The 26,298-nt window shown below is 39.5% G+C and overlaps 1 protein-coding gene across 1 annotated transcript; it reads left to right on the top strand.

Annotated features, from left to right (window-relative positions):
• Positions 1-11,388: 11,388 nt before the first annotated feature.
• LOC110383446 (CUE domain-containing protein 2) lies at positions 11,389-26,298 on the top strand. Its single transcript, XM_064042701.1, has 7 exons — positions 11,389-11,830; positions 18,402-18,533; positions 20,054-20,135; positions 20,584-20,710; positions 21,267-21,430; positions 22,413-22,542; positions 23,958-26,298. The coding sequence occupies exons 1-7, from the start codon at positions 11,665-11,667 to the stop codon at positions 24,018-24,020; spliced, it is 864 nt and encodes a 287-aa protein (XP_063898771.1). The 5' UTR covers positions 11,389-11,664; the 3' UTR covers positions 24,021-26,298.

Genomic DNA, 26,298 nt, shown 5'->3' on the forward strand with positions numbered 1-26,298 from the left:
CGCCCGCCGCCGCCGCCGCCCAAAGCTAATGCTGGACAGGTAACACACACTGCATGCCGGAGGTGCCTCCGCGCCCCGCGCCCGCCGCCCGCGCCGCCCGCGCCGCCGCCGCCCAAAGCTAATGCTGGACAGGTAACACACTACACTGCATGCCGGAGTGCCTCCCCGCGCCCCGCGCCTGCCGCCGCGCGCCCGCGCCGCCGCCGCCCTAATGCTGGACAGGTAACACACACTACACAGCTGCATGCCGGTGCGCCTCCCCGCGCCCCGCCGCCCGCCGCCCGCGCCGCCGCCGCCCAGCTAATGCTGGACAGGTAACACACACTAGGCTGCATGCCGGAGTGCCCCCCGCGCCCCCGCGCCCGCCGCCCGCGCCGCCCGCGCGCCGCCGCCCAAATGCTGGACAGGTAACACACACACAGCTGCATGCCGAGTGCGCCTCCCCGCGCCCCTGCGCCCTGCCGCCCGCGCCGCCCGCGCCGCCGCCGCCCAAAGCTAATGCTGGACAGGTAACACACACTACACTGCATGCCGGGTGCGCCTCCCCGCGCCCCCCGCCCGCCGCCCGCTGCCCGCGCCGCCGCCGCCCAGCTAATGCTGGACAGGTAACACACACACAGCTGCATGCCGGAGTGCGCCTCCCCCGCCCCCCGCCCCTGCCGCCCGCGCCGCCCGCGCCGCCGCCGCCAAAGCTAATGCTGGACAGGTAACACACACACTACAGCTGCATGCCGGAGTGCGCCTCCCCCGCCCCCTCCGCGCCGCCGCGCCGCCGCCGCCGCCCAGCTAATGCTGGACAGGTACACACACACAGCTGCATGCCGGAGGTGGCCTCCCCCTGCGCCCCCCGCCGCGCCGCCGCGCCGCCGCCGCCCAAAGCTAATGCTGGACAGGTACACACACTACGGCTGCATGCCGAGGTGCGCTCCCCGCGCCCCGCGCCCGCCGCCCGCGCCGCCCGCCGCCGCCGCCCAAATGCTGGACACACACACTACAGCTGCATGCCGAGGCCTCCCCGCGCTCCGCGCCCGCCGCGCCGCCGCCGCGCCGCCGCCCAAAGCTAATGCTGGACAGGTAACACACACACAGCTGCATGCCGGAGGCCCCTCCCCGCGCCCCCCGCCCGCCGCCGCGCTGCCCCGCCGCCGCCGCCCAAAGCTAATGCTGGACAGGTAACACACACTACCTGCATGCCGAGGCGCCTCCCCGCCCCCCGCGCCGCCCGCGCCGCCCGCGCCGCCGCCGCCCAGCTAATGCTGGACAGGTAACACACTACTTGCATGCCGAGTGCGCCTCCCCGCGCCCCGCCCGCCGCCGCGCCGCCCGCGCCGCCGCCGCCCAAAGCTAATGCTGGACAGGTAACACACACACAGCTGCATGCCGGAGTGCGCCTCCCCGCGCCCCTGCGCCCGCCGCCCGCGCCGCCCGCGCCGCCGCCGCCCAAAGCTAATGCTGGACAGGTAACACACACTACTGCATGCCGGAGTGCGCCTCCCCGCGCCCCCGCCCGCCGCCGCCCGCGCGCGCCGCCGCCGCCCAAAGCTAATGCTGGACAGGTAACACACACTACACAGCTGCATGCCGGAGTGCGCCTCCCCGCGCCCCCGCGCCCGCCGCCCGCGCCGCCCGCGCCGCCGCCAAAGCTAATGCTGGACAGGTAACACACACAGCTGCATGCCGGAGTGCTCCCCGCGCCCCTGCGCCCGCCGCCCGCGCCGCCCGCGCCGCCGCCGCCCAAAGCTAATGCTGGACAGGTAACACACACACTACAGCTGCATGCCGGAGTGCCTCCCCGCGCCCCGCGCCGCCGCCCGCGCCCGCGCCGCCGCCGCCCAAAGCTAATGCTGGACAGGTAACACACACACTACACAGCTGCATGCCGGAGTGCGCCTCCCCGCGCCCCTGCGCCCGCCGCCCGCGCCCGCGCCGCCGCCGCCCAGCTAATGCTGGACAGGTAACACACTACACAGCTGCATGCCGGAGTGCGCCTCCCCGCGCCCCTGCGCCGCCGCCGCGCCGCCGCGCCGCCGCCGCCCAAAGCTAATGCTGGACAGGTAACACACTACACAGCTGCATGCCGGAGGCGCCTCCCCGCGCCCCTGCGCGCCGCCGCGCCGCCCGCGCCGCCGCCGCCCAAAGCTAATGCTGGACAGGTAACACACACACTACACAGCTGCATGCCGGAGTGCGCCTCCCCCCGCGCCCCCCGCGCCCCGCCGCCCGCGCCGCCCGCGCCGCCGCCGCCCAAAGCTAATGCTGGACAGGTAACACACACACTACACAGCTGCATGCCGGAGTGCGCCTCCCCCCGCGCCCCCCGCGCCCCGCCGCCCGCGCCGCCCGCGCCGCCGCCGCCCAAAGCTAATGCTGGACAGGTAACACACACACTAACAGTGAGCGGCAACAACTTCAACAAAGTGTAAAGAAACCAAGTAGCTTATATGGGTGCGCCATAATGGCGTCCACGGCCGATTTCGGCCACGGCGGAGATTAAGGCGGGCCATTTAAGGAGGCACAGGACATATTACAGTGCACGCACATTTGCTTGGACACAGGTGCACTCACTATTCCTTCACTCTCATAGCCCGATGGGACGGCAATCCGACACGACCGGAGAGAGATCAGGCGCAGGACCGACATTTACGTGCTCTCCGATGCACGGGTGAATCAATCACCAACTTCCAGACTCCGGGCTGCTTTGTGTAAGTTTCTAAAACCCACAAAGCGGATTTCGGCCTGTCCCGGGAATCGAACCTGAGACCTCGGGCTCCGCAGTCGCGCTTGCGATAGCTAGACCAACGAGGCAGTCAAGTTTAAATAAATACGTCATACAAAACTTTATGGTTTTCCAGGACTTCCCATTCGGAACGCCACCAACGCTTCGCGAATCAGACCTGAACTCCATAATATCAGACCACAGTAGTCAACAGGCTACATCCAGCGTCTAACTTATTTAATTCTACCATTTATTTCTACCAAAATGTTTAAAAAATACTATTGGCAACACTGATGTTCTTTTTTTGACACTTTAAGCGGTTTAGACTAGCGTTTGCAACTGTAAAGCATTGACGCTATTAAAAGCTCATATAAGAGCAAGTCTCTATACTAATTCGTGAAAATATGCGTCTTTTGAAAAGCGAAACTACCGTTACAAAGTTTGCGCGCGGGTAAAAACGTTAGTCTGAAATCGTTATATGTAGAATTTCTTTATAATTAAAACTTTGACTGCTTTTTTAACTGACTTCCTAAAAAGAAGAAGATTATTATTGTTTAAATAAAAGATGGAAATAATTCGATCTTTTTCTGAAGTGCAATAGGGATGGGCTATGTTGCACATATCGATGTTATCGATAATATTCTGTGCAACATGGATTGTGCAAAATAGTCCATACTGATAATGACAACGGTTAAAGTAATATCCAGGCAGTCAAATTTTAATTATAAAACATTTAAAATGTTATTGTGATTAACCATTTTTTTTTTAATTTTAAAAAAGGGTTTTTTTATCCAACTTTAAAATAAGTGCATTATGAATTGCTGATTTTGAAATGATGGATGAAAAGATTATTAATATTAAAGAACGAAGATTTACTAATAATTATATTATATTGAAAATAAAATTATTTGATCACGCTCGCTATGCGAAGCGGTGTAAGTAGGAAAGTGTCATTTCGGTGCAATCAAAATAAAATAAACTCTTTTGCAAAAAAAGCGGGCACCTATGCGAAATCTTAGTTTTAAGGACTTTACGTGTATTTTAAAGGGTTTTAATGATTGTAGGTTATTTCTAGCATCAAAAGGGTTAGCCAAGCATGCGTGAGAGTGTATTCTAAATTTGAATTTTGTACAATTGCTAAGAAATTGGTTAAACCTAGTTTTGGAATAATTGCTGGCAGAAAGTTCGTCGGTGTTTTGAAAAGTTTTTGAAGTGATTTTCAGAAAAATTATAATGCAGTTTTAATTAATGATTAATGTACATTTTTGTGAGATCAAAACGTTTTCGAAAAACTATGCATATTTGATAAAATTTTCACCTGCTCTAAATGGGCTATATTGATGATTGATGGCAATGTTAAGAGTTTCGGTATTTTATTGTAAAACGTTCTATTGTTTAGATATTGTACCCACGTGTTTTAAAATATCGCTTTTTCATAAATAAGCACTATTTAGAGGAGTATCAGTACTTTTTGCTGCGACAAAATCAATTTAAAGTAAGCAATGCCGATCACAACTCGTCTCCTATCAGACTTTGACATTTTTTAAAGTCTTGAAATTCTACAAAATACAGAAAATAGTGCATAGATTATGAGCACGAGGTCTTAAGGTCCCGTAATCACTCGTTTTTAAACAACCCCGTCTCTTGGGAAACTCCGTAGACCTCTGAAGATCTATGAGTCTGAGCGTTCAAATAGCGTGTTTTCAACCCACTGACGTTTTATTAAATAAACTTGACTGCACCGAGATTTTCTGGCATCTACAGCACGTTCCTGCTTAAATCATGACAATAATTGGCTATCTGCTCATTTCTTAAGAAACATACGATTGTACAATAATTTTGTATTCTTGACTCCCTCTCAGCTAAATCATCGTTTAGTAACCTGGTACCTATGGAGTTATCGAAAGCTTCAACGCGGCAATAATTTGACTTTTGAGATAGCTTAAACCCTCCTCATCATTTTTCATGTGGTTAATTTTAACATTAATCACAAAATTTGTTATTTTTTAAAAGTCAAAGTCCGATTGGAGACGAGTTGTGATCGGCACTGCTTACTTTAAATTGGTTTTGTCGCAGCCCAAAGTACTGATACTCCTCTAAATAGTGTTTAATTATGAAAAAGCGATATTTTAAAACACTTGGGTACAATATCTAAACTATAGAACGTTTTACAATAAAATACCGAAACTCTTAACATTGCCATCAATCATCAATATAGCCCCATTTAGAGCAGGTGAAAATTTTATCAAATATGCATAGTTTTTCGAAAACGTTTTGATCTCACAAAAATGTACATTAATCATTAATTAAAACTGCATTATAATTTTTCTGAAAATCACTTCAAAAACTTTTCAAAACACTGACGAACTTTCTGCCTTCAATTCTGCCAGCAATTAGTCCAAAACAAGGTTTAACCAATTTCTTAGCAATTGTACAAAATTCAAATTTAGAATACACTCTCACGCATGCTTCGCTAACCCTTTTGATGCTAGAAACATACTACAATCATTAAAACCCTTTGAAATACACGTAAAGTCCTTAAAACTAAGATTTCGCATAGGTGCCCGCTTTTTTTGCAAAAGAGTGTATATTGATGTCTAAAGATTATTATATTGTTAATATTAAATTTAATTTATCATAAATATATAAATGTGTGGTTTCATTGCCGTGGTTGGCATTAAAAAAATTGGTATAGGTATATGTATATTCTTTGCGATGCAAAATATTTTTCGCTTTTAAATTAAACCACGTTGTGAAACCACAAAAAATGTTGTATAAAAATTATGATATTTTGAAATGAAAAAGAATGGAAATTATTGAAACGAAGACCGTTCCCAATATTCAATCTATCCACTGACTAGAGATAGAATTTTGACATTGGCCTCATAGAACTAATATCATATTCCTATCTCTGGTCAGCGAAACTGCAGATAGTTTGAATATTGGGATCGGCCGTAAATGAACGAATGTCCATATCCTAACTGTAATTTCTATATATTTAATTATAAAGTTTGGAAGTCTGTACATTTAATGTTCGCTGTTGTGATTAGAGCGTTACAGGAACTTGAAAAACTTAAATATTAAAGAGCGAATGAATTTCGTGTTCTTTTCTAATTTGTGGAAAGATGACAGTATTATGGTCTCTGTCAAATGTAAAATACAGATGATAGACAGAGATAATAACATGCGAAGTTAATTTTGAAAAGTTCATTAATTCTACGTATAATGTTTCACCATTTCTGGATTAATCTGCAAAAAAATATGTGAAATTATCTACCATAGTTTTCACAGATTATTTCCGGAAATGACGAAACTGGTCACTACTCTCGAAAAGTGTGACAAAAATTACGCTTAATTTAGTTTTATTATTACATACAAGGGATTAGATAAATAATGGCTGATTGCCATTTTAAAATTATAATTACCGCGTCTCTTTCCTAGAAGTATTAAAAAAAAATGGATAACAGTATTATTTGTGCCAAATTATTATGCAGGTGAATGTCAAAAACTTTGTCAGATTTGTAAAAAAAAAAGGTTTTATTTAGTATGGGACTCGGTAAATTTAAAAATTGAATGAACTTAACCTTAACTTGACTAAAATGGCCGAATCCACGGCAAAAAGCTAGTAAATAACTAAATAGTGTATTTAGGATATCGAATCCTTTAAAAATACGCTTTATTAAAAATGGAGAAAATTTGTTTTTTGTACGAATTATAAAGAAAAATATTATTAATGAACGGAAATTTGTGTATCGTGATGAATTTTTATTGTTGTTGGTCTGTATGTGAATGTGTTTTTTTCCTTTTCTTTAAAAATATATAAACTTTACATGCACTGTCATAAGATACATGGTAAAAATCAACATATTCAATTACCTCCGTCATTTTTAAATGCCCAAAAAATTAGGATCGATCTATCCACTCAACCAAAATGACAAAGTTCTGGCTCACCGACTTTCTTAAAATTAAAAAAAACAAACAGCAATAATTATCTAATTGAAATGCGTGTTGTGACTAGTATACAATAGTGATACAAAGCAATCTAGCAATAAAACATAATGTATAAAATCTAAATGACTTAAAATTGTATATGAAATTGGAAAGCCAGAACATTGTCAGTGTTCCTTCGATAAGTGTCTATAAAAGAAAGATTTGCGAAAAAGTCTCAACTTCACTAGAAAAATACTAGACCAATTCCAAAAGTTCTCTCAAAGCCCTACGCTTCATATGTATAACATAAGCAATTTTGTCATCATTACCTATCATTTCAGTTACAGGATGTCCACAACTATGTAATCAGTCATTGATCATCCAAGATATTAGAAGATATACATACTTAAAAAGCACATGCAAACTTAGAAAAGTTGCATTGATACTTGGCTGACCTCGAATTGGACCCACACTCATACTTGAGAGGTTGGTTCTTTACCCACTACGTTTTTTTGCTTTCACATGCAGACTAACATAATTGTATTGTGATTATACTTTTATATAGATGGAGTATATATATAAGCTTGTATAGCAAAGATATACGTTGCTGTTTATATACTATGTTATAGCATGTAGTTGTACATTTCTAAGTCTTACGGTAATATGTGTAATTATTTCTACATTAAAATAAATAATGGTTAAAAATCCCCGATGGCTGGTTGGAATAAAATTATGAACATGGTTTGGTTTTCTCTGGGTTTTATTAATTTAGTAGCATCTACTGTTGGACATCAGACTTAATTCGTTCAATTAAAGCCCAAAACGCATTATATTTTTTATTAATTTAAAGTTACTGCTAAATTCTCCCAAGTATGATATAGTATCTCCATTTTTCTTTGAAAGTTGATGGAGATAGAGGGATGACATATAGAAAGTCAGCAGAGCTGGGCTTTTTTTAATACAATCTATAATTCTATATACCTATCTATATTTTATGTTTCTTTCGAAATTATAAGGATTCTGTTCGAGGTACCCTTAAAATATCTCAAAACACGCCATCGGGTTTCAAAACCGTAAGCATAGAATATAAATCTATAAATCAAAATTTAATTAATAAATCTGGAATTTACATATTCTAAATCCATAATTAACTGCCAAATTTCTAATCGTCAATTAAGCATAATAAATAAAAAATAATGATCATATATAAACAGTATCTAATATAGAAGCACTGGTTTGTTGGGCACATGAAGATGTAAAGGTGAGAGTGAAAAAAGCTACATTTTCAACCGACTTCCCAAAAGGGGGTCCTCAATTCAGATGGTTTTTTTTGTAACACTTGTCTTGTATAATCATTTTATATTTTTCAAAATGTCTTTTTATGATATTTTTCAGAATTTTAATTTTCAATTTCCATTTAGTTGTGAAAACTGTCTTCCAATGTTACAAAACTTACAAATATTTAAAAAGTTCTGAAATTATAAAACAAATCGTACTTTTTTCACTCTCATCCAGAAATTAAACACTGTTAAATAGATAATCAATCATATAGAAAATATTAAAAAATATATCCAAATAATAGTCCAAAGTCTATCGTCGTTACTTATTATAAGATTTATAACTAAATAATATTTTGTTTCCAATATACTTACTTCACGTTTGTAGAAGTATTTCGTTTTGTAGGAATTAAAACAAGTAACCAGGGTCCCGATTCTGCTAAGTTAATAATGTCAAAATTGAATAGAAATTCAATCGCACTAGCAGTTTTAACCTTAGCAGGCATCCTGCTACTAATATAAAACCAATCGTATTCCAATGACATTCGTTGGTTTGCGATTGGTCTATCTATATAATTTGCAGACAATATGATTCATTATTGAATCACAGGAACAAAGCACGTCGTACTAAGTTTGAGAAAAAGAAAAGAAAAACCTGTCAGTTTAAATAACATTAAACGAAATACTTCTACAAATAAATCTATTTATAAAAACACTGAACTAAACCTCACTTCGTCCTAACAGCTATATATCTTATATTTTAGCTAGATAAACTGATTTAGACTAATATTTTAGTTAGGTAACATAGAAAAATCTATAAGTTTAAATGGAGGCACATTTATCACATATTATCGAAAAAAAATCGATATCGATAAAAAATGTGAGTGTGCCCCATCACTATACAAGAGCATTTAGATAGATAGAAATTAAATTTTAGTTAGGCATTTTCGAGGACGTCTCTAAAAGCAAGCTTAACTCCCTTTTTTGGAAAATACGTACCATGACTTAGATTTTCAAAACACGCTTTAGTAGATAAATTAGGTACCAAAAAGAAACGGCAAAAAGTAAAATTATTAAATTTAAATTAGCACACAAAACACTGTTTTTAGGAAAATAATCACAATCATTTGAGGTAATAAAATAAACTAAAGTCATGTTACGGATTTTGCAAAAAAACCTTTTGCAGAGTGAGATTTTTTGTGAGCCCTTTTTATAAGCAACTGCAGATAAATATTTTTTTTTGTTTAGTCAGAATTCGTCAGCGGACGTAAAATATATTAGAACGCTTAAAAATTACAATTATTTACAAATTAGACATTAAAGTTACCATCAAAAGTCAAAAAAAAGACGAAAACAAGTAATTTGCCAAACCTACGAACATACAAACATGTAAAAATTATCTATCGACAGAAGTATAGACGAACGTAGCGTTCATTTTGAAATAATATTTGCTTATAAAATGGGCTTCTGAAATCCAACTCACAAAATCTTTATAAAACTCACAGAAATATTTAGAAAAAAGATTATATTATTATTATAAATTATATGAAATATAGTATTATTATATATCTTATCTTTATAATATTATGTACTTGCACATACGGCTCGGTTAACCTATTTTAGCGTCCATCGACAAAAAATATTATTTATTGCAAGAGTAAGAGTATCTATTACTTGTTAAAACCTGCTTTTGAAACATTATTTATTTATATTTGTTGTACTTCGAAAATCCGACGACTTATAAAGTAGAAAAATATTGAATAACAAAATCATAAGAAAAGTCGTTGATCTTAATGAACTTCAAAAAGTTATTATTTATTGTTAGGGGACATTTATAGAATCTTAAATGAAACAGCAACAATAATAATAAAAAAACACAAACATAAATTTTGCACAGTCGTATAATATAGTGACAACAGCAGTCATTTTGCACAGAACCCATTGTGCACAAGGCCATCCTGCACAAAATAATATAAGGTAACACAAAAACCACTTAAGGTACAGTAAGTGTCCCCTCTCAATAAATAACATACAAAAAAGTCTATAAAAAAGAAATCTTAATATATATTTCGTTAAAAAACTGTCTAACGTTCCAAGAACTTAAAATTTTCACACTAAACCTAGCTAAACGTAGGTAGATTGCACTCTATTTATTAGAATTTACAATTTTATTTATCTCATAAGTAGAAATAAGTATTTATCGTGGAATATGTACCAAAAAATATTAAAAAAGGATATATTGCAATAATTTTGTGTTGTGCTCGTGTTTGTTTAAAAAGGTCGTAAGTTGTTTATTTTTGCTTCTTAATAAAATTTCATTGAAAATCTACGTAATATTAAAAGCTGTAATTTATTTGGGCAAAGAATTAGACTATATCATGTATAGAAAGTTAGAATAAAATATCACAGACCATCATTTGGCTTAGGTACTGCGGATTTAATAAACAATCGATCGTTTACAGCGATAAGAGATTGAATATTTACGTACGCTTCATACAAATAAATTCAAATTCACAATCTCTGATCGCAAAACTACGGATGGATCGGTTATTGAAGTCCGTAGTCTACAAAGAAACTTCATAAATTGATTATATTTATAAAAGCTATGGTCATAACCATAGACGAGTAGGACTAAAAGAAAACCTAAAGAAAACTAAACTAAAAAAAAGAACCTAAAGACTTTGCTTACGACCTTTTTACTTTGTCTACTACGCAATATTATTTTTAAAATGTATAAAAAAAACTGTGCCAAGACATTCCCATTGTGATTCCAAATAATTATTGTTATAGGTACTGTAAAATAAATAAAATATAAAAATGTAGTTGTGAACATCGGCGTTGTGTTAATCAGTCATTTTTAGGATAAAGGTTGAGAGAATAAATGATTGCTCGTTATATTTTAAAGTTTTAATTGAAATATATTAATTTCAAAAGAATGTTGTTTTATTTGTCATCTTTATTATTTAAGATTCTTGAAAACATAAAAAAATAGACTTATCAGAAACTACTTAACTGTTTTCCCGCGGTTTCACCCGCGTCCCGTGGGAACTACTGCCCGTACTGGGATAAAATGCCTTTGTAACTTAGGAAAAGTGCAAGACTTTTGGCTACTTATACAATAAATTACTAAGATATAAAATGTTCTCGCTATAGCAGCAGGTTCAACGAAATTACATTACTTTGAATCACCCGCTAAAATTTACAGCGAAATTCAAATGTTTCCCGCGGAATCAAACTCGCAGTGACAGCCGCTTCGTTCGGAAACTCAGCTGTCATTTCAGTTTATTTTGTTTCTTAATTTATTTCAATAAAACGTTTTTAAATAAGAAAATAACATACACAATATAAATAATGAGTTAAATATCATAACTGTCAATAAAATAAATAAAAATACGAAGCAGAAATACGCATTTAAAAAAACATGACAAGTAACAGTGGCTGTATGCAGATGAGTTTTTGCCTGTCCTTAAAACTACAAAAAGTTGTTTATAAAAAAAAACTTGCATTTGTATTGATTTTCGCAGTTCTATCCCAGATTTTTCCCGTGAAAATACAGCTGCAGTTTGGTCTAAACATTTTTTTTTCTCTTACCGAAACAAAGAGACAGTGATTCTGTTTGCTCGGGACGGTTTTTATGGACATTAAACCTACTTTTACTGTGTAGCCACCCGTAACGTTATTTCTGAATATATTTTACATTCTTCTAGTGTTTTACTGAAAAATAAGGTGTTTTAGATCAAAATGAGTGCTATAGCGCAACAAAAAGTCCTTGTCAAGGAGGGTTTATTTCAGTTTATTACCAAACATATCCCTAGTGCGGATTTAAACGTAATTGATGATATTGTACTTACATATGTGATTTCGATACTTGAGGAGGCTTCCCAGGACCCCTGCTTCGACGTAGAAGGTAAGAATATTATTCTAATCCATTAAAAACTATCGGAATATAATTTGATGAAGAAATATTTAAATTTGACCTAAATAAAGGTGTTGAAAATTACATCCAAGTTGAGTAGACATATCATGTTGTCCATTTTTCATTGTTTTTCGTCACTGTAGTGTTTCTTGATTCAAATTACGTGTTCGCGTAACAAAACAGGCTCGCCTTGACAGATATTCATAATGAAAACAAAAGATTTCAGGCCTGGATGCATTAATAACATTAGTATTCTGTTTATTTATTAGTTTTCTATAAGAATATTTACTAATTTAATTACTTAAACAAATGTAAATGTTTTGTTTTACAAACAATAATTACATACAATATATAATTGATAAATACTGTTTATTTAATGTTTTGATAGCTTATAAAATTTTAACGGACCATAATCCATCCATAACTTCTATAAACTTATTGTAATATAATATTCAAACTTTAATAGAGATGTTAAAATAACATAAGGCATTCTTTTTTTATTTTTGTCTATCGTTTACATCCATTTTCATTTACATTTCCATCAGAACAAATAGACAGTCACTCTTTGTAAAACACTAGTACTCAGCTACATCCGGTTAGACTGGAAGCCGACCCCAACATAGTTGAGAAAAAGCAAGGCAGATGATTTAATTTACACCCCTAGATTAAACAGCATATCAGGATTTTTATCAATGAGGAAACTCTAAAGTTTCCTGACATTCTTAATCTGATGATGGTCAAAATAATATATTCTTTATTTATCCTTAACTTATTTTATGATGATGATATCCTGTCAACATGAAAGCTTTTAATCATGAGCGACAAATGAGATCTCCTTCTAATGAGACCAGTCATCATCGGTGTAGCCTTTATGTAACTATTTTGGGGTGGCTTCCCATCGAACCGGATGTAGCAGATTACCAGTAGTATATGGAGCGACAGCCGAGACTCAAACTCAAAATCATTTATTCAAATGTGGCTGCAAAACTGGCTGCACTTTTTAAATTTTACAAAAGACAGCTCCAAAGCCCTGCCCTTCACCACTTCCTATGTGTTTTGCTGGAAAGAAGAAATGACGCAGGCAGTCTTTGGTTCTTTATTCATATAATTCCCATAGTGAAGAAATTGAAGCAGGTTTCCTGTAATTCTATGAGCACGCAACATAAATTGGAGCATCACTCCATTTATGGACTACTCAAACTTCATTCTGTATCTGTCACACTTATGTATTGTGATGGAAATATGTACTTTTAAGTAGGCCTTAAATCCAAGTAGCATTTGAGTATTCAAGTTATATCAGTGTAAAGAGCCTTTTCTATGAATTAGTCAATACTTAGGCTTAAATAGAATTATAAACAAACGCTGGTGTCAGCATGCCGTCCCATCGTGCTATGAGAGTAAAGGAATAGAGAGTACACCTGTGTCTGCGCAAATACTTATGCACTATAATATGTCCTGCGCAGGTGACTGATCTCCTTGTATGTTAACAGCTGCTATGAAAACATCATTACAAATAATTGATGATTAAGCTGAAGCTGTAAAATTATGTGAGAACGCTAATATAAAATAAAAACTTATTTATCATGACAGCATAAGCTTTGCATTGCATACCACAACATATTATTAGCAGGATTTGATATATTCAGCCAAATTCTAAAATTAATTTTGTTTTGATAATAACATTCTCCAGGCCAGAGAATTACTTAAATTAATATACTGTGAATTGATCTTATGTAGATGTTTATCATGAAATATGTATACAACCGCTCTGTTGATTCTTGTTTTAGCCAAAAACTGACAATACAAAAAAACTTTAAAAATGCTTTTTGAAAGCTAGTTGTAACTGCATGAAATCAGCCACAGCTGTTAAGTTTTTTGCACTCATCTCTGAGATTTCCTTACAACCTCTCTTAATGAAGCTAGTTTCTGTAAAGAAGAAATAATTTGACTTCCTTTTGTTTTGTGTTATAAACTGTCTTTGAGCAAAAGAAGAAGTTTCTTGCTTATAAGAATAAGGTAATATTGGGGAAGCAGTTTTATTAACTATATTCACTCATAGTGGAACATTGTATACAATCAGATTGTAGGTTTCACACTTCTTTGCCCCATGAGTCATATGTGATACACACAGATTGTTTAACTATGGTGTCTGCATCGTGGACAGTGAAGTGGTTAAAGGGGAAAACAATAGGACCCTATCACTAAAACTTCACTGTGTATCTGTCCTTCTGTTAACAGGCTGTATCTCCTGAACCAGGCATAGAAAGAGCAAGACAGCTGAAATTATGACAGACGAAAGTATATCTGTTGCAGCTATTAAAAGTATTTTTTTTTACTGAAAACTAATAAATATTTAAGCGAGTCCGGAATTTCGTCTTAGCTTTCGCGCGTGAGTCCGAATCGCATTAGGCCGGTTTTTTGTAGTGTAGCAATTGTTTACAACGCCCGTAGGAACTGACCGTTGTCGCTCAGAAAAACCGAGCGTCAAATCCGCCAGTATGAAACTCCTAACGTCACTTAAAGAGATATTGATTGAATTAAAAATTCAAATCTCACTTACGTAACACCCTGTCGTACAGTTACGCGAACATAAATAAATTATGCAGTACCTCTTACTCGTTTTATATGGATGACTATTTTCTGCATAATTGGGACTTTTAGTAGTAGAATTTGTGTCTAGACTGTTCGACTCTCGTCGAGAGGGAATTCTATTTCCCGTGCCTTGAAAAACTCATCATCTGTGTAGCCTTTTTTAACTATGTTGGGGTCGGCTTCCAGTCGCTATGGAGCTACCAGTGTACCAGTGTTTTTTAAGGAGCGACTGCCTCTGACCTCCTCAGTTACCCGGGCAACCCAATACCACTAGGTATCGACTGGTTATCAGTCTTACTGGCTTCTGACTACCCATAACGGCTGCCAAAGATGTTTATTGATAGCCGGGACCTACAGTTTATCGTGCCCTCCGAAAAACGGTTCCCGCACTCTGAAAAAGTAACCTGTGTAATTGATGGGATTTTTGTAGTCAGATCCTAGAAAGATTGCCTGGGTGATAGGTATGTGGTACACTGGTACTCAGCTATATCGGGTTAGATTGAAAGCCGACCCCAATATAGTTGAAAAAGGTTAGGCTGATGATTTGGTATGTAAAAAGATATATTACAAAGAAACAATAATACCAAATGGAGCGAGTTTGTTGCGCCACTTCTTCCCAGCAATAACACATAGGAGGTGGTGGATGAAGAGCGGGCGTTTTGGCGACTGCCTTTGTGCATTTTTTTGACTTTCAATAAAGTGCTGATTTTCAGCCTAGTTAAATGAAATAATTTTGATTTTTCTAGGGACTTATTTACCTAGTAAAAAATATTGAGTGAAAACCAATCGTTATTGTACCTTTATTTCGTTACATGAGGTTCTAGGTCGCCTATCTAGGTCATCTGGGATATGCCCTGCCCGATATTGCATAGCTCCCGGCAGACAACCTATTTTATGAATCGGGCTGTATTTTCAAAACCTGTTGCTGACAGCGTTGTTGATTTAAATTTTTCAGTGGCAAAGCTATACTAATAGTTTTTTTACTAGCGGATTTTTATCGTGTGCGTAGCAAAACAAAGCTTATACAAGACACTTATTTGTCGGCGGATTTTCCATTTGCCATTTGCTCATACACGAAGTAAAAACATTGTTGAAAAGGTCCTCTAACCTATAGACAGACATGTGTTGCTGGGGAGTTTGTTGCGCCACTTCTTCTTCCAACAAAAACATAAAGGAAGTGGTGAAGGACCATTTTGGAAGCTTTTGTTTTGACATTCTAAAAGTGCTATTTTGCAGCCAAGTTTTAAGATTTTGATTTTGTTTGTTTAGCTTTTATTCAGTTCTTATTCACGTTTATTTTCTTAAAGCATCAAGTGACCCTTCTCACTGCGGGTCTATCGGAAGGCGTTAAACTGTTACTGACTATCACTGGAATGGTGGCCCTGAGTGGTTTTACCTGCAAACCTACAGCCACGACAAATGAAGTTTCAACATTATGCAAACAGCCATCATTTAAACCATCCCCATCCCTCATCCCTTACTCGAATGAAATATAAATATAACGAACATGATATCAATCTGCCAGCCAGACAGAATCACAGCTTCCAATCGATCGTTACTCTCGTACAAACAAACGCAATCGAGTCGAGAGAGCGAATGAAATGATTCCGTGAATCGATACAGCCTTTGAAGTGCTTGGTGCATTTGCTGTTCGTGTAATAATTTCATCCATCTTTCAACGAATATGAAGCTTTGAAAGCTGTGTCTATATTAATTGAAGGATGTAGGTATATCGTGAGAGCTTGCGTTCCATAATGTATGTATACAGGTTGTTGGTATATAGATAATTCAGTCACAATTATGGACCCCGTCGGGCACAGCATATATCAATAGTAGGAGAGAGGAGGAAGAGCACTGAGTGTTGAATGTGATATATCCTATGTAGGTATCAGTTAAGTAGTTAGTAATTTGGAGTTATTTTTTTCATAATTATGTTATTAATTGGACGGTTAACTGAGACAAGCAAGTTTTTTAACACATAGTTTACTTTTTAGTGATTGGCACGGTGGATGGCCATTAGTTCAGACAAAATTTAATGATTAATTAATCTCCTATTCCATAGTAGTGAAACAAAGAGCTTTTAGCACCCGTAAGGCCGGGTTGGATTGCTTGCTTGTATTGACTAACATTGATATATTACAAAATACTACTATGCCTGTCTATTTGACCATCTGTAACGGTTTCTCCGCTACGCTATAAAGGTTCTGGTGGAGATAGATATACTCCAGACAGCAAATTCACAGTGACACTGCATGTCCTTCCAGTGAATTCAACTGTAAATTCAATTCTATTTCAACTACTAGTTGTAGCTGACAGAAATAGGTCAACATACAAGTTGTGAGTTTTGAGGTCAAGGGAGAATTCGCTCCTGGTTATCCTGATCGATTATTTATCTTGTAGTTTGAGCTTATCATCAGTATTAGCTAAATAAGTACACGTTAAATACATTATGATTTAAGCTATCCGCGTTCAATGCTGTTGGACGCTAAGCCTGTTATACAAGCTGTTGATTTGCATCCGTGCCATATTCAAGGAGGTAATTATGCTAATGATTCTCGACCCAAATCAATAAAAATATTGGTGCGTAATTTTTTTAAAATGTCATATAGCCTTATTTAAACTTGGCGCGTATGTTACTGGCCTTGAAACCGTGCTGCACCCTCACACAAACGCAAACACAAAGCATACGCAATGATCACTCATAAACATTCATAAAATTGCATTACTTCTGAAACACCACGACAATACAATGACAAAAAAAGCAGTGCATATTAGCTATTTCACATCTACTGTAATTCCAATCGATTATTTACGTATTCTATGTCCTCCTCCTGAACTATGGCACAAATGCAAATCAACACCTTGTATGTATCTGGCTGTTTTTGTTGTTAAGTTAAATAAACATATGTCTTATATTTTTTTTAGAGTTCTGTCCCTAAAGGGTAAAAGGTAACTGTTTTTACTAAAGGCACGATTGAACTATAACGATAGGTATCCAAACCATAACCTGCCGAGTACCTACTTGCCGCTCATTGGTCAAGTTGGCGATTTAATAACTGAAAATGGTTCGGTTATCGTTATAGTTAACTGACGCTTGTCACCATTAGACTTCGCTATCCATCTATCCGTTAGTTTATCACTAGGCTAAATCTCACCAACCCTGATTGTTACAAAGATGATATATTCTCTCGTGTATTTCTAACGTGAAAGCCATTTTGAAAAACATCGAAACATAGGGGTCTTTACAAAAAATCCGTGCCTCAAAAGTAGAAGCCTATATTTAGCTTGAAGGGCCGTCGTACACAGTACAGTCCTTCATTATTAACGCAGTATTGACTTAGAAATGAGGACGCACTCACCAAACAGCAGGTTTATTATTAGACAATGTATTAGAAAAGGTTCGTTTAAAAAGTTCAAGTTTTTTCGAAAAGAAGTCCAGTTATACCTAATGTTTTTTCGGGCGGGCAATGAAAATAGAGCGTAGTTAAATATTGCGCATTTCAATTTATTGCGTACTAGCTGTTTCTCGGTGTTTAACCTGCTTCCAGTGAGACTTACTGCCCGTACCTGGATAAAATATAATATATACCTATAGCTTATTTGACAAACAATTTCCTTTATAAAGTTTGCATATGTTCGTTTCTTCAATGCAAAAACTATCGAATCGATTTTGATAAAACAGGACAGTCATATATAGCTTCTACGTATGAAGACTATTTTTTATCAGGTTGCAGGAAATATAAGTTCCTTCCAGAAACCGTTAGTTTTTTTGAAGTGATAAACGCGGCGTTTTTCCACAACGTCTTGCAAGAATTCACTATCCAAACACCATAGATCGTCTAACGACTCTGAAAAACTTTTTTACCCAACTGCACCAGGAAGCATCCAAAAGCTGCTGATCATCTGCTTGCTCTGAATAACCAACATCTTACCCAACTGCACCAGGTTTACCCTTCAACCTTGTCCCCAGGTTTCATCGAGATGATGTCAGCATACGTGCCTCAATTCGGGCGCATTGATGCAGGGCTGGTCTGCACCTGGGTGCTGGAGCTAGAAGCCGAGATCAACCAGAGAGATGACACCGACTCCTTGTCTAACCATGGTGAGTGAAAGAGTATCTTATATTACATATAATGGCGTCCACGGCTGAATTCGGCCACGGCGGCTGTTCTCATGTAAGGAGATTAGCCAACTGCGCAGGACATATTATAGTGCACGAGCATTTGCGCAGACACAGGTGCACTCACTATTCCTTCACTCTCATAACCCGATGGGACGGCAATCCGGCAGTAACTTATATATAGTTATCGGCACGAATCTTGAGCGCTAACCTTCATCGACGCAGAAGTGATTTATTAGCAAAGAACCAATCCCGAGTGACGGCTATGACGCGATGCACTGCGGGCCAATCACCGCTTTAGCCCGTCCCCGCGTCTCACTTCATACCACAAAAGGGACCCAATAAAATACTTCTGCGCAGGTGAAGGTCAGCGCTCAAGATTCGTGCCGATGATTATACTTATATTTATATATATCCTCCGAGCCTTTTTTTCCAACTATGTCGGGGTCGGCTTCCAGTCTAACCGGATGTAGCTGAGTACCAGGAGTATCTTATCTTGCTTTCATATAACTTCGTACTTTAACTTGCATTATACATACTTATTATAATTTTCTTCAAGTCGCATACATATTTTAAACGCTTCATATCATATCGTTTATTGCATTCCATAATGTGCATTAGGTGGAAAATATAAAATTAGATGGTTTATAGATGATTATAAGATTAGAGATGGTTAGAATAAAGGAAGGCGTTTAATGTAAGATAGAAGCAGTGTAGTATTTACTTAGTTAATAGCTTTCTTTTAAAGTGTATAAAGTATTAAGAATTCTATCTATACTTGTATACTAATATTATAAAGCTGAAGAGTTTGTTTGTTTGTTTGAACGCGCTAATCTCAGGAACTACTGGTCCGATTTGAAAATTTCTTCCAGTGTTAGATAGCCCATTTATCGAGGAAGGCTATAGGCTACTTTTTATCCCGGTACGGGAAGTAGTTTCCACGGGATGCGGGTGAAACCGCTGGCAGAAGCTAGTATGAAATAAAAGCTGTAACTTTAACACTTACGTAGTTGGGAAAAGCAAGCGATTAAAAACCCGCTACTTTTTAAACTATATTTGAATGAAATGAATGCTTCACAATGTCATTATACATATAAAGAAATAATATACATACTATTCTATTTTAGTAAGATTTCTTATGAAAATCTATTGTACGCACTTTTTAGCTATGTATATGTTTGTATCTTTGTTCTTTTGTAACGCTCTATAAAAATGAAACGGGTGATGCAATGTTTGCAATGCTACGTCATTCTATTTATAGCAAACATTTAATAAAATAGAATTGCCCAAAAATGTTTTTTATTAAATAATATAGTTAATATCCTATACAGTATAGTTCTCGCCAAACTTAATGACGGTTCGCAGCTTATTTCTAAATCGCATACCTATACGCATATACCCATTTTTCGAGACCCTAAAAAATGCTTCCCGGAGAGCAACTTGCTCTTGTAAACCTGCCTCTAAGTTTGGTATGAATTGTATCAAAAATGTGTTCATTTCAGATGATTCAGCCAGCAGCGATAGGCTCAGCCTGACTCTTCAGAATTTGAGTGAAATGCTGCCCCCATTGACCAAGAATAACCGGTGAGTAACCATCATGGAGTTTCTTTCCTTGTTTCTCCCCAAATGTTTGACTTTCCTTAAGAAGACTGGAAAGATTGCTAGCCTATACCAGTACCCATAGTAATACAAAAAATAATCAGTAAACTGGATCATTAAAACCGCATTGGACACTATAGTTGCTTGCCCAGGATCTGCAAGCCATTTAACACTTAAAAACTTGCTTTTGGGGGCAAATGTTGTAAGCTTTATTTTTCGTTATAACATAGGTGCTGACTTATCTACGGATCGACCGGCCCCGTTCGGGCGGTCATGTAATTCTGCTATAGGTCACTTTTCCACGGGACGCGAGTAAAACTTTTGCTTTTGGAAGCTGGCAGTTAAACTTAATGAGCGTTGTTCCCACGGATCGTTGCTAAAATTGCTTTTGGAAGCTAATAATTTAACTACACAAGCTGGTGTTTTGTCCCAGGTCCCATTCTAACTCTGAGTCATCTGAGAGCGTGGAGGGTAACCGTCGCCCTCTGCTTGAAGAAGATGTTCATGCTGAACAATGCCAGGCCCTCGCTGAGATGTTCCCTAACACCTGTGCTATGGAGGTAAGAGTATACCATGGAGAATGTTCAAAGTATGGCTAATGAGGGGGCTATGCCCACTGCTAGATGATGTATATTAGGACCAGATACTCGTTGAAGTATTCCCTATTCTTCCCTGGTCCCAAATCAAATTGGAAAAAGGGCATTTCCAATTTGATTTGGGACCGATGCACTATGTTTTCCCTTTTTATTCCTCTTTGTCCCTTGTCATCTTAACGTTCAATCCCATCTTACTCATTTCATCTCTCAGTCATCCATCTTTTCTTCAGTCTTCCTCTCCCTCTTCATCCATCCGCTTTTGTACATAACATACTTTGTGGCATGTTTCGTTCTTCTTATAACATGCCCATTATGTATATGATTGGGGAAGACAGACAATCAAAGACCTCTGCTATGAGTTATGTAAGTAAGAATCTTGATCGCATCTGCGAAGCCGACTTTAAGGAGGCCTCCCACGCTTTTTATCCGAGCCGAATGCGCTGTAAAAATCTTTGTATTTCCAATCATGTTATTTCGAAACTTTTTATTCTACCATATCCCCAATTATTTCTGTTTCTAGATAAAACACTGCGTATCCATCGCCCACGGCGACGTAGAACGCGCAGCCGCGACGCTATTACACCGACGCGAGCAGGGACAGTCGCTGTCCGCCGCCGCGCTGCACACCGCCTCGCGACAGCCGCTCTGCGACGACCACGAGCTGAAGAACAGGATTATTGCTCGGTGAGTGTGTGTTACACCGAAGTGACGTAGTGTTACACCGACGCGAGCAGGGACAGTCGCTGTCCGCCGCCGCGCTGCACACCGCCTCGCGACAGCCGCTCTGCGACGACCACGAGCTGAAGAACAGGATTATTGCTCGGTGAGTGTGTGTTACACCGAAGTGACGTAGTGTTACACCGACGCGAGCAGGGACAGTCGCTGTCCGCCGCCGCGCTGCACACCGCCTCGCGACAGCCGCTCTGCGACGACCACGAGCTGAAGAACAGGATTATTGCTCGGTGAGTGTGTGTTACACCGAAGTGACGTAGTGTTACACCGACGCGAGCAGGGACAGTCGCTGTCCGCCGCCGCGCTGCACACCGCCTCGCGACAGCCGCTCTGCGACGACCACGAGCTGAAGAACAGGATTATTGCTCGGTGAGTGTGTGTTACACCGAAGTGTAACGTAGCGACGCTGCTACACCTGTAAGTCTGGTTGTCAGACTTACTGGCTTCTGACTACCCATAACGCAACATAACTGTCAAAGATGTTCAAATGACAGCCGGGATCCACCAATTTAACGTGCCTCCGAAAGACGGAGGCACGTTAAATTGGACCGAGGAACTCGTCATGACAAGATGTTCAACCATCCACGGATCAACCGCGTCAACCGTTGCTTATGCTGATCTGATGATCGATTGACCCGTGCACAATTCTGTGTCCACAATTTTTAAGAGCAAATAGGGTTATATACAAGTAGGACCAATTAAATAACTTCTAAACCCCAAAATAAATATTACAGAGAATAAACTGCTGAAACAGTTTTTTTTTTTAATTTTCGATAAATTAAGATTTCTTTCCACCAAATACCAAAATAACTTCCATCTACATCTACCTAGAACTTTTGCCATTTTTATATACATGTAACTGTTTTTTGTCCCTAATATATAAAATAAAAACTATAACTTCTATAAAATAAACTTACTTAACATATCTTTACAGATACTCCTACGTGGACAAGAACTCTGACCAGAAGGAACACAAGCCTCTCGCTCCTAAAATCGAGCCCAAGAAGATGGTCCGCTACAGGGACAACAAGATCGTCTCCCTCAAGGGAGAGAGGTACACTGAGGTACGTGTAGATTGCTCTACAAACATACCCATACACACACATACATACATACAGAGCCCAAGAAGATGGTCCGCTACAGGGACAACAAGATCGTCTCCCTCAAGGGAGAGAGGTACACTGAGGTACGTGTAGATTGCTCTACAAACATACCCATACACACACACATACATACATACAGAGCCCAAGAAGATGGTCCGCTACAGGGACAACAAGATCGTCTCCCTCAAGGGAGAGAGGTACACTGAGGTACGTGTAGATTGCTCTACAAACATACCCATACACACACACATACATACATACAGAGCCCAAGAAGATGGTCCGCTACAGGGACAACAAGATCGTCTCCCTCAAGGGAGAGGTACACTGAGGTACGTGTAGATTGCTCTACAAACATACCCATACACACACACATACATACATACAGAGCCCAAGAAGATGGTCCGCTACAGGGACAACAAGATCGTCTCCCTCAAGGGAGAGAGGTACACTGAGGTACGTGTAGATTGCTCTACAAACATACCCATACACACACACATACATACATACAGAGCCCAAGAAGATGGTCCGCTACAGGGACAACAAGATCGTCTCCCTCAAGGGAGAGAGGTACACTGAGGTACGTGTAGATTGCTCTAGAAACATACCCATACACACACACATACATACATACAGAGCCCAAGAAGATGGTCCGCTACAGGGACAACAAGATCGTCTCCCTCAAGGGAGAGAGGTACACTGAGGTACGTGTAGATTGCTCTACAAACATACCCATACACACACACATACATACATACAGAGCCCAAGAAGATGGTCCGCTACAGGGACAACAAGATCGTCTCCCTCAAGGGAGAGAGGTACACTGAGGTACGTGTAGATTGCTCTACAAACATACCCATACACACACACATACATACATACAGAGCCCAAGAAGATGGTCCGCTACAGGGACAACAAGATCGTCTCCCTCAAGGGAGAGAGGTACACTGAGGTACGTGTAGATTGCTCTACAAACATACCCATACACACACACATACATACATACAGAGCCCAAGAAGATGGTCCGCTACAGGGACAACAAGATCGTCTCCCTCAAGGAGAGAGGTACACTGAGGTACGTGTAGATTGCTCTAGAAACATACCCATACACACACACATACATACATACAGAGCCCAAGAAGATGGTCCGCTACAGGGACAACAAGATCGTCTCCCTCAAGGGAGAGAGGTACACTGAGGTACGTGTAGATTGCTCTAGAAACATACCCATACACATAACACACACATATACTTTAAAATATTATTTCACTGTTAGGAAACTACACTATTCCCGGGGAACATAGGCTATATTCTTGCCACATAGAAACAACTAATATGTACCTATTTACCTAAACTATATTGTCTTAATCAAATTTCAGGTACCCAAATCTGGTGCCGACGAGGAAAACTTGAAGAAGCCCAAAAAACATCATTGCCCTTAACCATTAAGTGCATGTCAGTACAGTGGAGCAGCGGTGCCCGCCCCCCCACTCTCGCTGTCCCCCCCTCCCACTTCTATGCCACGCCCAACACCCCCCATTTCCCCCTTGACCAGTAACCTCGTATATCTTACCTACGTCATTTTATCTACACTTCTAAAGTGTTTCTATATATTCGTCAGTAGTAATTCGTCTAAACTAATATCATATTATTCAAATTTAGAATTTTCAAATCGCGTACAACTCACTGACCGCGTAATTTTCACTTCGAGTGAGTTGTACGCGCGTTCAAAAATGGTAAAATTAAATGAATTAATTAGTCGCGCTGAAATACGCGTGTTGTATAACCTATTTGTGAATTTAATCAATTATTGTGATTTTTACGCGAACGTACGGAGTCGCGTACAGCAGTGTCATGTTGACGTAATTCGCGTACAACACTGTCAGTTTGACGTATGTCGCGTACAGTTGACATTTGGGCGTTCGTACATGTGTGTCTGTAGAGTTAGAGTAGTCGTAAAAGTGCGTGATTCGTATAAACTTTATTTCGACCCGCTTGTTTCCAGTACTGATTTTGAACAAGTATTTAATTTTGATACGTCACAATTTAAACTTATAGACTGTAATTATTTTATTGTAGTTAATAATTTAATTTCAATTGTATTTATTTTTAATTGTAGGCTTTTTAGGCAGCTACACAGTATTAGGATGGCATCTGGGAAATGTGTTCATGATAGCGGTCGTAAGGTTTGGATGACAGATGCCATAGTTGCGATGCGAGGAGCCCTAAAATGCTGCTCAGTTTCTAACCGTAATGTTCGTAGTATCGTCGCAGAGCGGCATCTTAGCGGCCCGGCCGGCCATTTTGGATTTCCAATAGTTTTAAGTAAAACGATCTGTTTACCTGTGATTTCGTACGTTTATTATAATTTTATTATCATTAAAAATGTGATTCCTAAGATAGATTTAAAGTTTTTACATACATCTGTGATTGTGATGCCATTTTTTTTAATATTTTACCCTTTAAGCGGTTTTTATATTAGTTTTAGTTTGGACAATAGTTATGAGTGGCATTCGCTTCGTAATGAACGAATAGCTCTCTTGTGATGGTATTTTTATTTAGTTTAATCTGATATTTGGTAATGATTCAGGTTTAAAATACAGTAAAATGTACAAAATTATACACAATAGTTAAAAACTATTTCATTATTAATAATCTATAATGCAATGAATATTCTCACAGCTTTAGTTACCGGAGAAATACCAACCAATACATCTTAGTAAGGTCAGAATTTCTGACTTCTGACTGCCCGCAACGACTGTCAAAGATGTACAAATGACAGCCGGGACAAATTATTCAAGACCTAAATAGGTCTTAAGGACTTATAGGACGTACCTAGCATGATAAGGTTGGTCACCCATCCATGGGCCGACTTAACTTTTTATCTAAACAACAACATTCTACCAAGTGGATTAATTTCATAAACAATATCAGGTCTTTAAAAAAAATATATGTATCACTTTTTGACAAAAAGGGTGACTAAATAATTTCTTGCCCCGTTCCCAATTTTATTCGGGATCGTCGTTCCATTCCTAAAACCTGAATCATTACCATTTATCTGAAGAATTAATTTAATAAATTATTTAAATAGGTTTGGAACAGACTGATTTATTTACAAATTATCTCATCGAATGAGATATATTATTATTACATATATTTTTATTTATTATTTAAACTTTTACAGCTAGGCTGTATCTCTGACTATTTAATGATAATTTTTATTTCGCATACATTTCTTGTGTGATTATTTTGATATTATCGTCATTTTGCCAAAATTCCATAAATAAAATAATGTGAAAAAAATAGTTTAAAAAACTAATAAACACGCTTTAGCAAGCGCAAAAATTACAAAATCAAAAATAGCCAGTCCGCCATCTTGGGGAGGGCGCCATATTGGATTTCTAATGACGTTTCTTAGCTAGTCATATATTGTCATCAGAACTCAGAGCGAGTGCAAAATTTCACTGTAATCGAAGACCGGGAAGTGGGTCAAATTAAGATTCCAAGATTTTCTTGCAGACATAGTTACAAGTGAAGCTGATATAAGGGGTGTTTCGATCGATATCTGAGGGCGACTGCACGTGCTGCTGCCGCTTCGATCCAAAACGGTTTCATGTAAATACATACAAACCAGTAGTGCAGCTGCGGCCGACTTCATGCAGTCGCGGCATGTGCGGTCGGCAGTTGCAGTCGGCAGCTAGCATTGAAAACGTACCTTAA

Source organism: Helicoverpa armigera, chromosome 29 (assembly GCF_030705265.1).
Source record: "Helicoverpa armigera isolate CAAS_96S chromosome 29, ASM3070526v1, whole genome shotgun sequence".
Taxonomy (NCBI): domain Eukaryota; kingdom Metazoa; phylum Arthropoda; class Insecta; order Lepidoptera; family Noctuidae; genus Helicoverpa; species Helicoverpa armigera.

What these genes read in the sequence shown, in the direction of transcription:
- LOC110383446 (XM_064042701.1), top strand. Translation starts at nt 11,665, where the DNA reads ATGAGTGCTATAGCGCAACAAAAAGTCCTTGTCAAGGAGGGTTTATTT. An exon ending in CCATTGACCAAGAATAACCG is followed by an intron (nt 20,136 to 20,583) that starts GTGAGTAACCAT and finishes GTTTTGTCCCAG; the next exon opens with GTCCCATTCTAACTCTGAGT. An exon ending in AAGAACAGGATTATTGCTCG is followed by an intron (nt 21,431 to 22,412) that starts GTGAGTGTGTGT and finishes ATATCTTTACAG; the next exon opens with ATACTCCTACGTGGACAAGA.